A 13,106-nucleotide genomic window follows, 5' to 3' on the forward strand; every position below is an offset into this window, starting at 1 on the left:
GCACTGGTGTAAAAAGAGAAGTGACAATCCCAAAACGTTCTGTTTTGGCTGACCCGGTACCGGTAGCTCACTGGAGAAGTGACCTGGTAGTTCACTGGAAGAGAGCGTACCATGTTCCACCTGAACACATTCCCAACTGAGAACATCTTCACCATTCTTCTTCTAGTAGTCATCATGAAACAAGGAAGGGACATTGAAGCCTTTTTTGCCACAGTAAATAAAGTGAGAGAAACATATCAAGGTATTGAGAGAGCTGAGGAGCTGGAAGAGGGAGAGCCAGAGCTGTTCAAACAAAATTGTTAGTATTTAATGTTTAAATATCATTAGTTTCCGTTTTTTAAAGTGCCCCTCTGATTAAACACTGGCCACCCCTTGGCCCCCCCAGTAACATTTGTCAAGAACCACCACTGGGTCAGGGTTACGACCAGATCCTGGGTGGAGGAGAGGCCATTGTACTTCAGGCCTGTGATGAAGACTTCCTCTCCCACACCACCACCACCACCATCATCACAACCACCACCACATCTTCATAAATTAACAATAGCACAAAAGACACAATGTCACATGAGATTCTTGGAAAAAAGGTTTAGTGGAACTGAAGAAGCATGAAATGCTGTTTCTCACAAAGAATCCTGGATCTGCAAATTAGGGTTGGGGTTATGCTGCTCATCAGCTGATCTGAAGGGTTAGACTGGAGCTCTCTCACACGCACACAAACAGAAGCACGCACACAAACACACTCCCACACAGACACACACACGCACACAATCTCTCACAAAAACACACGCACAAACCCACACCCACACAAACCCACACGCATGTGCACACACTCATGTGGTCAGCCTTGAGACTGCATGAGACCCAGGGCAGAGGGTCCAACATCACGTGTCTGACTGTGGAAGAGGGGGTGTCTCCTCCAGGACACAATCCTCTTTTATTATCAGCAGGAACATGAACAGTTCCTCTCACAGCTGCTTATGTACACTATGGTGAGGCAGAGGGGTAACAGGAGGGTGACAGAGGGTAACAGGAGGGTAACAGAGGGTAACAGAGGGTAACAGAGGGTGACAGGAGGGTAACAGGAGGGTAACAGAGGGTGACAGGAGGGTAACAGAGGGTGACAGAGGGGTAAAAGAGGGTAACAGAGGGTGACAGGAGGGTAACAGGAGGGTAACAGAGGGTGACAGGATGGTAACAGAGGGTGACAGGAGGGTGACAGGAGGGTAACAGAGGGTGACAGGAGGGTGACAGGAGGGTAACAGAGGGTGACAGGAGGGTGACAGGAGGGTAACAGAGGGTGACAGAGGGTGACAGGAGGGTAACAGGAGGGTAACAGAGGGTAACAGACGGTAACAGACGATAACAGAGGGTAACAGAGGGTGACAGGAGGGTAACAGAGGGTGACAGAGGGTGACAGGAGGGTGACAGGAGGGTAACAGAGGGTGACAGGAGGGTGACAGAGGGTAACAGAGGGTGACAGGAGGGTAACAGAGGGTAACAGAGGGTGACAGAGGGTGACAGGAGGGTAACAGGAGGGTAACAGGAGGGTGACAGAGGGTAACAGAGGGTGACAGGAGGGTAACAGAGGGTAACAGAGGGTGACAGGAAAGTAACAGAGGGTGACAGGAGGGTAACAGAGGGGTAACAGAGGGTAACAGGAGGGTAACAGGAGGGTGACAGAGGGTGACAGGAGGGTAACAGAGGGTAACAGAGGGTGACAGGAGGGTAACAGAGGGTAACAGAGGGTGACAGAGGGTGACAGGAGGGTAACAGGAGGGTAACAGGAGGGTGACAGAGGGTAACAGAGGGTGACAGGAGGGTAACAGAGGGTGACAGGAAAGTAACAGAGGGTGACAGGAGGGTAACAGAGGGGTAACAGAGGGTAACAGGAGGGTGACAGAGGGTGACAGGAGGGTAACAGAGGGTGACAGAGGGTAACAGAGGGTGACAGGAGGGTGACAGGAGGGTGACAGAGGGTGACAGGGGGGTAACAGAGGGTGACAGGAGGGTAACAGAGGGTAACAGAAGGTAACAGAGGGTAACAGAGGGTGACAGAGGGGTGACAGAGGGGTGACAGAGGGTGACAGGAGGGTAACAGAGGGTGACAGAAGGGTAACAGAGGGTAACAGGAGGGTAACAAGAGGGTAACAGAGGGTGACAGGAGGGTGACAGGAGGGTAACAGAGGGTGACAGGAGGGTGACAGAGGGTAACAGAGGGTGACAGGAGGGTAACAGAGGGTAACAGAGGGTGACAGGAAGGTAACAGGAGGGTAACAGGAGGGTGACAGAGGGTAACAGAGGGTGACAGGAGGGTAACAGAGGGTAACAGAGGGTGACAGGAAAGTAACAGAGGGTGACAGGAGGGTAACAGAGGGGTAACAGAGGGTAACAGAGGGTGACAGGAGGGTAACAGAGGGTAACAGGAGGGTAACAGAGGGGTAACAGAGGGTGAGAGAGGGTGACAGAGGGTCACAGCAGGGTAACAGAGGGTGACAGGAGGGTAACAGGAGGGTGACAGGAGGGTAACAGGAGGGTAACAGAGGGTGACAGGAGGGTAACAGAGGGTGACAGGAGTGTAACAGAGGGTGACAGAGGGGTGACAGACAGGGTTTCTTCAGGTTTCATAAAGTCAAATTGTTGACTTTTTTGGTCACTTGGAATGCAATTCACATTAACATTATCATTAAAATAAACAACCCCACCATTAATCCAGGATAGTAATCCTCTTTCATAAGGGATTTAGCCATAACACTTGTTACCCAACAGGGCATTTGTGATGAAAGATCACTTTCAGTCATGTACCAACACAGGGCATTTCTGTTGGCCCGGGACAGACAGCTGGACCGACATCTTAATACATTAACTGACAAAACTCAAATTAGGAGAATATTTATATGTTTTCTTTCAATTAGTAATTATCAGACAACCCCTATAACTAACCCAAACCCACACTTTCAGATCAAACGTATTGGCAACACTTTACATTTAGGTAAAATTAACTACCACATAACTGCATAGCACACAGGGTTGTGTGAAAGTGTGTCACCAAATCATCAATAGGTGTGTAGTGAGACCATACTGGGCTGCTGGAAGACAAGGGCTCACAGCTGCTATTGTCAAGCTGACAGACACACAAGGAAACAGCACTCACACCTGTCTCTCTCACCTCGCCATCCACTACGCTTTCAGCTTTTATAACTGAGCGACCGAGATGGAAGGAGTGGCAATGAAGGATAGCACAGAGAGGCAGAGGAGCAGACAACAGAATATTATTAACATCCGCTACAAACATATGGGAGAGACATATGGAGAGAGTAGAGATGGAGAGAAAGAGAGAAAGAAAGGGAGAGAAAAGAGGGAAGCACAGGGAGAGAGCAGTTTGAGAATAGCAGCTAATATAATAAAATATAATGATGCAGGGCTGCCAACTTTTGCAAAAACCTTGGAGTGAGATTTGGTATTTGCCCCCCACCCCCTCTCTCCAGTAAACTTTTCTGGGGGTATCATGATTACAGAAGAGATCGTATTATTTTTTATAATGATACATTTTTTGAGACTGCTAACGATCCGAGTGTTAATCAGGCACAGAGCCAGACTTTGTAAAAATTATGGGCTTAGCTCAAACCTAGGACATATGAGTTTGATGTGATGCAAGATAGGTACTTCCACACGTAATGCGAGCACGCATAGCGCACGAGCGAATTTTTTGTTGCCATTATTTTAGCGCAAAATAGTTTAATTGAGCTTTATGTAAAATAAACATAGACATTTATCAAAAAACCTTGTTCAGTGATGCCATCACTAGTGATGCCGGCCCTGCTCCCATCCTTCCTCACTGACGCGTATCGTTACGGTAGGGCCGCCCGGCCCCGGCCCAGCTATCCGTAGCCTATCTGAGAAAACTTTTGGGGAAAAAGGGGTTATGGACCCAACCAACTCTATTTGGGAGGGGAGAACTCCCTCACATGGTACAGCCCATGCAGAGGCTGAGGTGTCAGCAGGGGCGTTTCTACACAGGGGCCTACAGGGGCCAGTGTCCCTGTAAAAATGTCCCTGGCCCCCCCTGTGGCTAGCCTGGCTCTGCCCTCCTACGTACTACCGCTCAATTTGGATTTTGCTTCTGTACTAGGTCTGGGAATTTGACTTTGAAGTCGGTTTTCAGAAACATTTTTTTTGTAGGTCCAATCAGCGAACAGAGGGAGTGGCTGAGAACGATGACGTTAATGTTGTGCATTAGTTTGAGTAGTTCAGTAATGGCGGCAGAGAAAGATGCGAGCGAAGCTATTCTGCGGTTGTGGCAACGTTGCCGAATATCCATAAGTTAAAGCCGGAGCAAGAACAATCCTTGCTGAGTTTTGTTGGTGGCCATGATGTTGTGGCCCTCCTACCCACAGGGTTCGGGAATAGTTTGATTTTCCAGCTACAGCAGCTAGCTCCGTTACAGTAGTGGTGAAGGAGTTGGCTAAGGCGAACGCTTGCGATTGGTTATGGCAGATCAGAGTGGCTATTGGCAGATCCAATAGTTTTAAACTTCAACAGAGGACCCGCCTTCAAGGAAGTTAATGCTTGTCAATGGAGCGATCCCAGACCCTCTGTACAAATGAAATGTACGAGGGTCTGGTTAGGACCAGGCTACCCTGTGGCCCCCCTCAGCTGACTTTTTAAAACGTTTTTCTTCTTCTAGTAGTCATCATGAACCAGGGAAGGGACATTGAAGCCTTTTTTGCCCCAATAAATAAAAATGTTTGAGAAACATATCAAGGTATTGAGAGAGTTGAGAAGCTGGCTCAGCATTTTGTATGATTTTTATGTAAAGCAAAATTAAAGTATTTAATGTTTAAATATCATTTGTATCCATTTTTTTATGTGCCCCTCTGATTAAACACTGGCCCCCCCTCGGCCCCCCAGTAAAATTAGTCAAGAACCGCCACTGGGTGTCAGAATGCGGAACGTGTGTAGCCTACTTTAAGAGAAGATAATACTAGTAACGCGATAAATGTCAACAACAAAAAATCCTTGACGGCCCTGATATTGCTTATGCATTTTGACTATCTTAACTTAGCCTACATTGTTGGTTGTCATATCACTTTTGACGAGGATAAAGATGTAATTATACCCAATTGTGTGTTAAACCAAAAACATTATGAATGTTCTAATATGTTGTTTGTTTGGTATCATATCTGTTCTCTTGGTGGAACCACAGCTAGCTGCCCTCTAACAGCACAGTTAGCTGCCCTCTAACAGCACAGCTAGTTAGCTGCCCTCTAACAGCACAGCTAGCTGCTTTGTAACAGCACAGCTATCTGCTTTCTAACAGCACAGCTAGTTAGCTGCCTTCTAACAGCACAGCTATCTGCTTTCTAACAGCACAGCTAGTTAGCTGCCCTCTAACAGCACAGCTAGCTGCCCTCTAACAGCACAGCTAGTTAGCTGCCCTCTAACAGCACAGCTAGCTGCCCTCTAACAGCACCTTTCACAACAGTTTCCCTTCAATCCCCTCCGACTGCCGCCATGAAATAGTCTCGGATTGATCCAACACTGTGATGTGGCCCCAGGAAAACACACGGTAGATAAACCGACGATTTGTGAACTGATCATTTAGGATTTAATAGGTTTCATCCCGCTGGTTGAGTTCATGGTAGAGTTAACTAGAAGACATCCTCTGAGTCTAGCAGCATTTTTCCTTGCTGAATGGACATGTGACCTGACAACTCAGAGGCACACACTGACATGACAGTAAATAAAGATATTTATTCATTTTGGAAAGAATCGCTGTTCATGCATGTTTTTTTTGTTTTTACAGCACATGTAAACAAGACCACCTAGAAAGATGTTAAATGTGCACGTCATCTTATCCTTTTATTGTCAAAATATGGGAATGTACAGTATAATATAGCCCAACGAAGGCTATGGACATGATTAGCTGTTCATCTTTGAGTGATTATCTTCTTGCTGGATCTCAGCGTTAAGCAGCCAGTAGGAGAGGAGTTAAGACACTAAAGATTGTTATTGCTTTATGGCCAACAGGCTCGTCGGTCCTGCAGTAAAGAAGAGGAGGTAAATGAAACATGAGAGAAAGGGTTGGGAAGCAGTCTCGGACCCAGAGAGCGCTTTACAAGGCCAACACAATAACCCACCTTCCCAGAAAACACAAGAAACAAACTTGCCCTCCAACACACACACACACACACACACACACAAAACCAAAGACAAGTGAAGGGATGAGAGGGGATTGCTCCTTAGAGATGAGCCCAGATGTTTGCAGGGGGCTTCTATGGAGTACTTATGCAGAGTTAATTTCCTGGGTAAGACATTTGTGAGATCTGTATAATACATATATGCATATGTATATATATTTAACTAAAATAAGACATTATTCATCCTCCGGTACAGAATCCACAAGGAACAAATGTTGTTCATGTTTGCAGGGGAGTAAACCCTGAGTTAATAAAAAAGAACAATATACAGCTTGTATCCTCCATGAGATCCTAGCTCCAGGTGTTTGTAATGATTTGTCTGAGCAATGTCATCCAGCATTACCAGCACCAATAGCCCTCCTGGTCTCCAGTCCTGAACCCTAACCTCTTGGTTTCCAGTGCCTAACCCTCCGCTGGTCTGGACGGACCCTTGACCATGACAGCGCTTCTGTGATTAATCCTCTTAAACACACGCACATACACACACGCACATACACACACACACACACACACAGAACACAACTGGATGTGACCACACCTTACCTGCTCTGCCTGGTCTACATATGGTCTACATCTGACAGCTGCCTGTCTGCTCTAACAGTTCTTCAGTCTTAGAAACAGACAGAATGGTATTCTGTATGAAGAGACAGTTGAGGGCATTTGGCATTAAAAAACTGCAGCCAGCCAGAGGATGAGAGATCCTTACAAACAACTTGTGTTAGTTTCAAGTAGATCACTATTGCTGGCTGTATGTTCTGGTATTAAACATATAGTCTATATCATGCAGCGTTAGAGAAACTTGACCTGCTCTGTCTGAGAGAAAACCGACTGACACAGCAAGCATCAGTAACCAAAACAGGGCTTTCTATAATGTGTGACTAGGCAGGTCAGTAGGCTTTTAATAAAATACATGATGCTACCATCTAAAGCATCTGATACATGTAAGCTCCCAATATCAACAATAACTGTTGAGTCATTGTGAACAGGCACATTAGTGTTACTCTGGATAGGAATGTTAGAAAACAAACCCCAGCACCATCTCTCCCCAGTGATTGAGAGGACATCCCTGCCGCAGCAGAGAGGGCAGCATCACACCAATTCATCTCACAGGCTAATGTGGATCTTTGTCATCATGAAAATCATGATTTCGGCCAAGATTTCTTTTTCTACCTGCACGTCATAAAAAATAAGAAAAGATTCCTCCTGTTTGTTTATACTGAGTCAGTAGTATAGCAAACCCCCGCCCCCCCCCTTGCAGCCCCCCCAGGGGAAGAACAGGAGGGGGGCTGACAGACCAGCACAGTAGTATTTAAGGCCTTGATCAGTTGAGTTGGCAAAACAAAAATAAAAAGATACATAATAGTATACATCTGGATCCTAATTCCACCTTATTCCATAGCTAGAAAAACCTTAATATGTGCAAAAAAAATTAATCTTTACAAATGTGGAATAGATCTGTAATAACTCATGTGGAATAGATCTGTAATAACTCATGTGGGATAGATCTGTAAGGAGTAGTTCTGCTCCTCCTAGCAGGGGCTGGCTGCTCCTGCTCCTCCTCATCCTGCTCCTCCTAGCAGGGGCTGGCTGCTAGCCGGGGCACAGGTGGTGGTCTTCACGTGGACTGAACCATCCTCTTTAATTTCTCTACCTCCATCTGACAAACACACACACACACACACCTTCATCTCAGATGTAGTCAGAGCATGTGTGACATCATGTGATCCTTATCACACACACACACACCATGATGTCTACATAATGTGCACATTAAGGTGACTGACCATGGAAAACTAATTTCTATGCTTTCTGAAGTAGATCAGAGGGAGGGAGACAAGGGGATTGAGAGAGTGAGTGTGTGAGAGAGAGAGAGAGAGAGCGAGAGAACAGAGACAAAGAGTTGGAGAAAGAGAGAGAAGAGAACATTAAGACTTCTACCTGGAGATTATACTGACAAAAGTGTCTTTATGAGACTGACAAATGTGTGTGTGTGACCCAGTGTGTCAGCAGTGACCCAGTGTGTCAGCAGTGACCCAGTGTGTCAGCAGTGACCCAGTGTGTCAGCAGTGACACAGTGTCAGCAGTGACACAGTGTTGCAGACGTATTTACCTGGAGTGCCACACGCTTCAACTTCTCCTCATCCAGCTCTCCCCTCAACTCCGTGATCTCTCTCCTACAGGCGCGCGCACACACACACACAATCAGACTACTAGTAACAGACTCCTGACCAGCTGGACCTTCAGATCCCACAGCTGTAGAGGAACAGAGTTCACGTTCGAACCTGCAACTTCTTTATCTTCAAAGAACAGAACTAAATGAAAGAGTAACCTGGTAGAGGAGGAGGAGACGGGGCTATACATACATTTGCTGGGTCTTCAGCAGCTCCACAGAGAGGAGCAGGTCCTTGATCTGAGCCCGCAGATCCTCCAGCAGGGGCCCCTGCTCTGCTGACTCTGCCCTGGGGCCGGGGGCCGGGCCAGGACCAGGGCCAGGGCCAGGAATGGTGGCGGGGGCCGAGGGTGCACTGGGTTTGGATTCCGACACCACGCCGGTGCTGGAGGGGCTGTGCTTCAGGACGGAGGACTGGGAGAGAGCAGGCATGGACGTGGAAACCATAGACTGCAGGGGGGAGGAGAGGGGTGCTTTAGATCAGTGGTTCTCAAACCCTGGCCCTTTAGTACCCCCTGTCCTACATGTTTTAGATGTTTCCTGAGCCAACACACCTGATTCAAATGAATGGGTTGTTACTTAGCTCAGGTTAGGAGGTCAGGTTAGTATGTGTTGTCCTTCACAACAGAGAACAGCAGTGTTTAGATTTACAGACGCTGAACGCAGGAACACTCCAGTGTATCTCGAGATTCTTAACCAGCAGAGAACACAGAGCAATACACAGAGAAAAGGCTGGCAGAAAGCTCTTGACAAGAGAACATAATTTATTTGTTCAAAAATTATGGTTGTAAGGTGCTCTCCGCACAAAACACAACAGGAAGACAATAACCAGGGTTTCCCGCAGCACTTTGCAGCTAAGGTGGTTGCCTAAAAAACACGCCTGCCGCCTTAACTACGTCGTAAAAATTTTTTTTTTACATGAGCGATATCCGCTGTGTTACTCTGTCCTGTTTTCTCCCTTTCATTCCAGACTGTGACCAATGCCAATCTCCCTAACCCTAACCCAGAACAAATTTAATAAAAACGTGCCATGAATTGGAAAATAATCTGTTTTTACAATCTTTAAATATGTGATATGCCTCCAAATCATGTGATGCATCCGAACAGCGGCATCTGGTGGTGGTTGAATGTCATCGTGCTATCTATCATCGTTCGCCAAACATTCTACAACATTCTTAATCGGGGGAAAATAAAAATAAAACATTTTTGGGGAAAGACATTCTTCTGGCATTTGGATAGCCGACAATCAACCTAAAATAATTATTCTAAATTATCTCAATTCTATAAATACTAGAATAACCTGTCAACTGTTCGCTCGAAGTATCTGAAATTATTATGATAGGCATAATGTTGTTATCAAGGCTAGTTTTGTTTACACGTGGTTGTCTTATAGATATACGTTTGATGATTGCACGTGATTTTCTCTCGCATTGTACACACCCAAATGGACCGAAAAGCACAACCTAAATTTGCAGGCTTCTCCGTACGACGAAGCAGGCCTACCTCACCACCCCCCACCTCCGGTCTGACAGCAAACCCCACCCTACTACCTTAACTAACAAACCCCACCCTACCACCTTAACTAACAAACCCCACCCTACCACCTTAACTAACAAACCCCACCCTACCACCTTAACTAACAAACCCCACTCTACCACCTTAACTAACAAACCCCACCCAACCACCTTAACTAACAAACCCCACCCAACCACCTTAACTAACAAACCCCACTCTACCACATTACTAACAAACCCCACCCTACCACCTTAACTAACACATTTTCAAGACTACATCAAGTCTCTCCTGCAGCCTTACACCCCCACCCGCCACCTACGGTCTTCTTCAGACAACCGCCTGGTGGTCCCACCGCTCAAGACCACCCGGTCTCAACACAAGCTCTTCTCCTGCCTGGCCCCCCAGTGGTGGAATCAACTCCCCACCTCCATCAGAGACACAGACTGTCTCTCCACCTTCAAGAGAAGGCTCAAGACGCACTTGTTCCGGGAGTACAAAGGTACTTAGGAATGGTTTGCTGAACCCAATGCTAGTTTCCTCAAGGATCACAATGACTTTTGCTTAGAGACTTGTTGCTCTTGTTGGTTAGTGGCAACTGATTTAAACTGTTGTATTCGCTGCAAAATATTATATTTGAGTTAATCTTGTTTTTATTGGGGTGTGCTTGCCTTCGGCGAGCACAAACCATTGTAATCTCACATATATATTTATTATTCATATTTATTATTGTTTATTTTCGCGTCCCTAAGGCTCAGTCAATATTTGGACTACATAGACAACGGTGGTGTCAAAAGTTTCGTCTTGGTAGTGTTCGCGTTGCTTCTATTCGGATTTACGTTCCGTTGCACAGTTTAGGAGGTTACAACGTTTTTGTGGCGACAAAGTGCCTTTAGTCGACGAAGGGTAATCTGTGCTAGCTACGTCACCACGTCAACACACGTTAGCAACGACGCATGGATACAACCTGATAGAGACGTTCTAGCACACTAATTGGAGCTTGGATTACGAGTGAAAAATCCCACCCCAAAAAATCCCAACCATTTGGCTTTGTTGAAAAAGCGATTTCAAGTGGAACTGAAATCTCGGATGTTTGATTTAGGTTGTCAAAGTCTGTAATTTGAGCGAGTGCGGGTCGCCCGTGAGACCGCCTAGTCTTTTAGGCGGCAGCCATGCTAGAAAGCGTCATAGTAGTATTTTCGTAGCTAATTTTATAGTTAAATTTTACACGAAAAAACTGAAAGAGGGATATTTTTGTGACGATATGACTATTGTGAAGACAGCCAGGTGGTGAGATTTTAATGTAGGTTGCTGTGAAAACTTTGATTTGTTTGCTATGGGAGAGACCCGTCAGCCTCCATTGACGATTGCGGCAGCAACAACAGTGTTGTCAACTATTGTTGACACTCGTCGACAACAGTGTTGTCGATCTGCGTCTGGTGAGTATTTTCTTAATTTCGTACCAGGGTCAATTCTACATCCAAATGGACAGCAGTGTTTTAAAGATATGGCGATTGTGAAGACAGCCAGCGGGTCAGCATATTTTTGTTATTTGTGTAAAACTTGGAATTTAAGTGAGACCGCGTCTTGTTTTGACGTTAGCCTCAGAATCACAGACTCGGCTCGCCCACTGGCAGTGTGTAGTAGTAGGCTACAGTACTGTCTTCAATGCCACAGCTATGGCTAAACTTTATTATGTCTTATTATACGGCTGTTCTTAATACTGTAGAATGCTCCATTCACTTGAATGGGGCTTCCCAATGTTCTGCGGTGAACAATTTTCTCATATTTGACAGCTGTCCTGAAGTGGCCTTTTTGCCTCGGATTCACGTCTTTCGTAGCACTCCGCAAGTAGTCCTGTAACTTTTCAACCCCAGCGTACTCTGTTGCTTAGCGACGTTCCTAAAGAACGTTCCTAAAGAACGTTCCTAAAGAACGTTCGAAGTCTATGAAGTTCAACGTCTTTGGCAAACTATTTCTCTGCTGATCAACAATACGAATGGTAAAAAATACATTGTAAAAAGACACACTGTGTTAAGTTATTTTTGTTGGCAAGTAGCTGTGTAATAAGCGGAATAATGTATAGAACACCGGTCATTATTGGGAAAATAAGCCCCGAAAGGGCGAACAGCACCCCGACGCGAAGCAAAGGCATTTTGTTTCGCCCTGATGGGGCTTATTTTCCCAATAATGACTGGCGTTCTACACATTATCCATTACAAAAGAAACATTCTCATTTCCGGCGCTTTCAAACAATCAGTGAAGTGTGGATAGCAACAGCACCTCGCTTCCCTCTAGCAAACTGCTTTTTAATTAGCCATGTCCCCCTAAATTAATATCGAACTTATTTACGTTTTGGGGGGCTTATTTTCAGTTAGATGGTACTATTTGAATCGCAATTCCATCTGAAATACTGCCAGTGACAACGTTGTTACAGAAGCTTGTTTCAAAGGGGGATTCTTGTTTCAAAGGGTGTTCTTAATGAATTATGCAATAGGCTCTGTGCACGTACTGACGAACTTCCGCTGTAGACAAAATTCGGGAAATCAGTTACCAGTTTTTACTGGAGACCATCACCTGAGTTTCCAAAATGCTCAGCTTTAGTGTCTCCAAGACCTGCCTTAAATAAGCGTCAGTGACGTCCATCGCATCGTAAGTGCTTTTTTCCCCTGCTCCAACAAGCAAGCGGGACAAGGGATTCAAACTGTACATATCCAGTTATCTGCACAACTATGAGCGTAAGTAGTATAATGTGGTGTTCCGGTCGGCTAGCGTCTAAGCTAGTTAGCGATGTGTTCATTTTAGTGTAGCATAGAAGCTTGTTTTTCTTTATTTGAAACGCTAACTGTCCGTTTTTATGTATTATCATTTGTATTTCTTCCCCTCTCTATCCATAATCGTTTTTCTTTGAAACATGATAGCCTAATATAGCCCGATAGCCCGAATTTTGGCTACAGCGGAAGTTCGTCAGTACGATTGTGCACAGAGCCTATATGAGTAGGCTAAATGCTTGAAAATATCACTAGATGGGAAAACGGACCCACCTGCAACCGACGCAAGCACACCCTACAATTTCCCCAAAAATTGTACCCTCTCTAATTTTTACTGCTGTTGCTTTTTCTACAGTTACACTTGCACTTAGACATTCATGTTGTTTAAATTGTAACTCGCTTAACTACATGCTCTTATGGTTCTTCCTTTTGGCACTTATTTTTTGGTTGTTCACA

General features: G+C 45.5%; 1 protein-coding gene across 1 annotated transcript in view; it reads right to left on the reverse strand.

The window, feature by feature from the left end:
• Positions 1-5,833: 5,833 nt before the first annotated feature.
• Positions 5,834-13,106, reverse strand: part of cd2ap (CD2-associated protein) — a 57,024-nt gene continuing 49,751 nt past the window's right edge. Inside the window, 3 exon segments of the mRNA XM_084700635.1 lie at positions 5,834-7,854; positions 8,308-8,371; positions 8,561-8,817. Of these exon segments, the coding sequence (XP_084556761.1) occupies positions 7,813-7,854; positions 8,308-8,371; positions 8,561-8,817 (363 nt within the window). The 3' untranslated portion in view covers positions 5,834-7,812.

Source organism: Hypomesus nipponensis, chromosome 6 (assembly GCF_054491055.1).
Source record: "Hypomesus nipponensis isolate SF chromosome 6, ASM5449105v1, whole genome shotgun sequence".
Lineage (NCBI taxonomy): Eukaryota > Metazoa > Chordata > Actinopteri > Osmeriformes > Osmeridae > Hypomesus > Hypomesus nipponensis.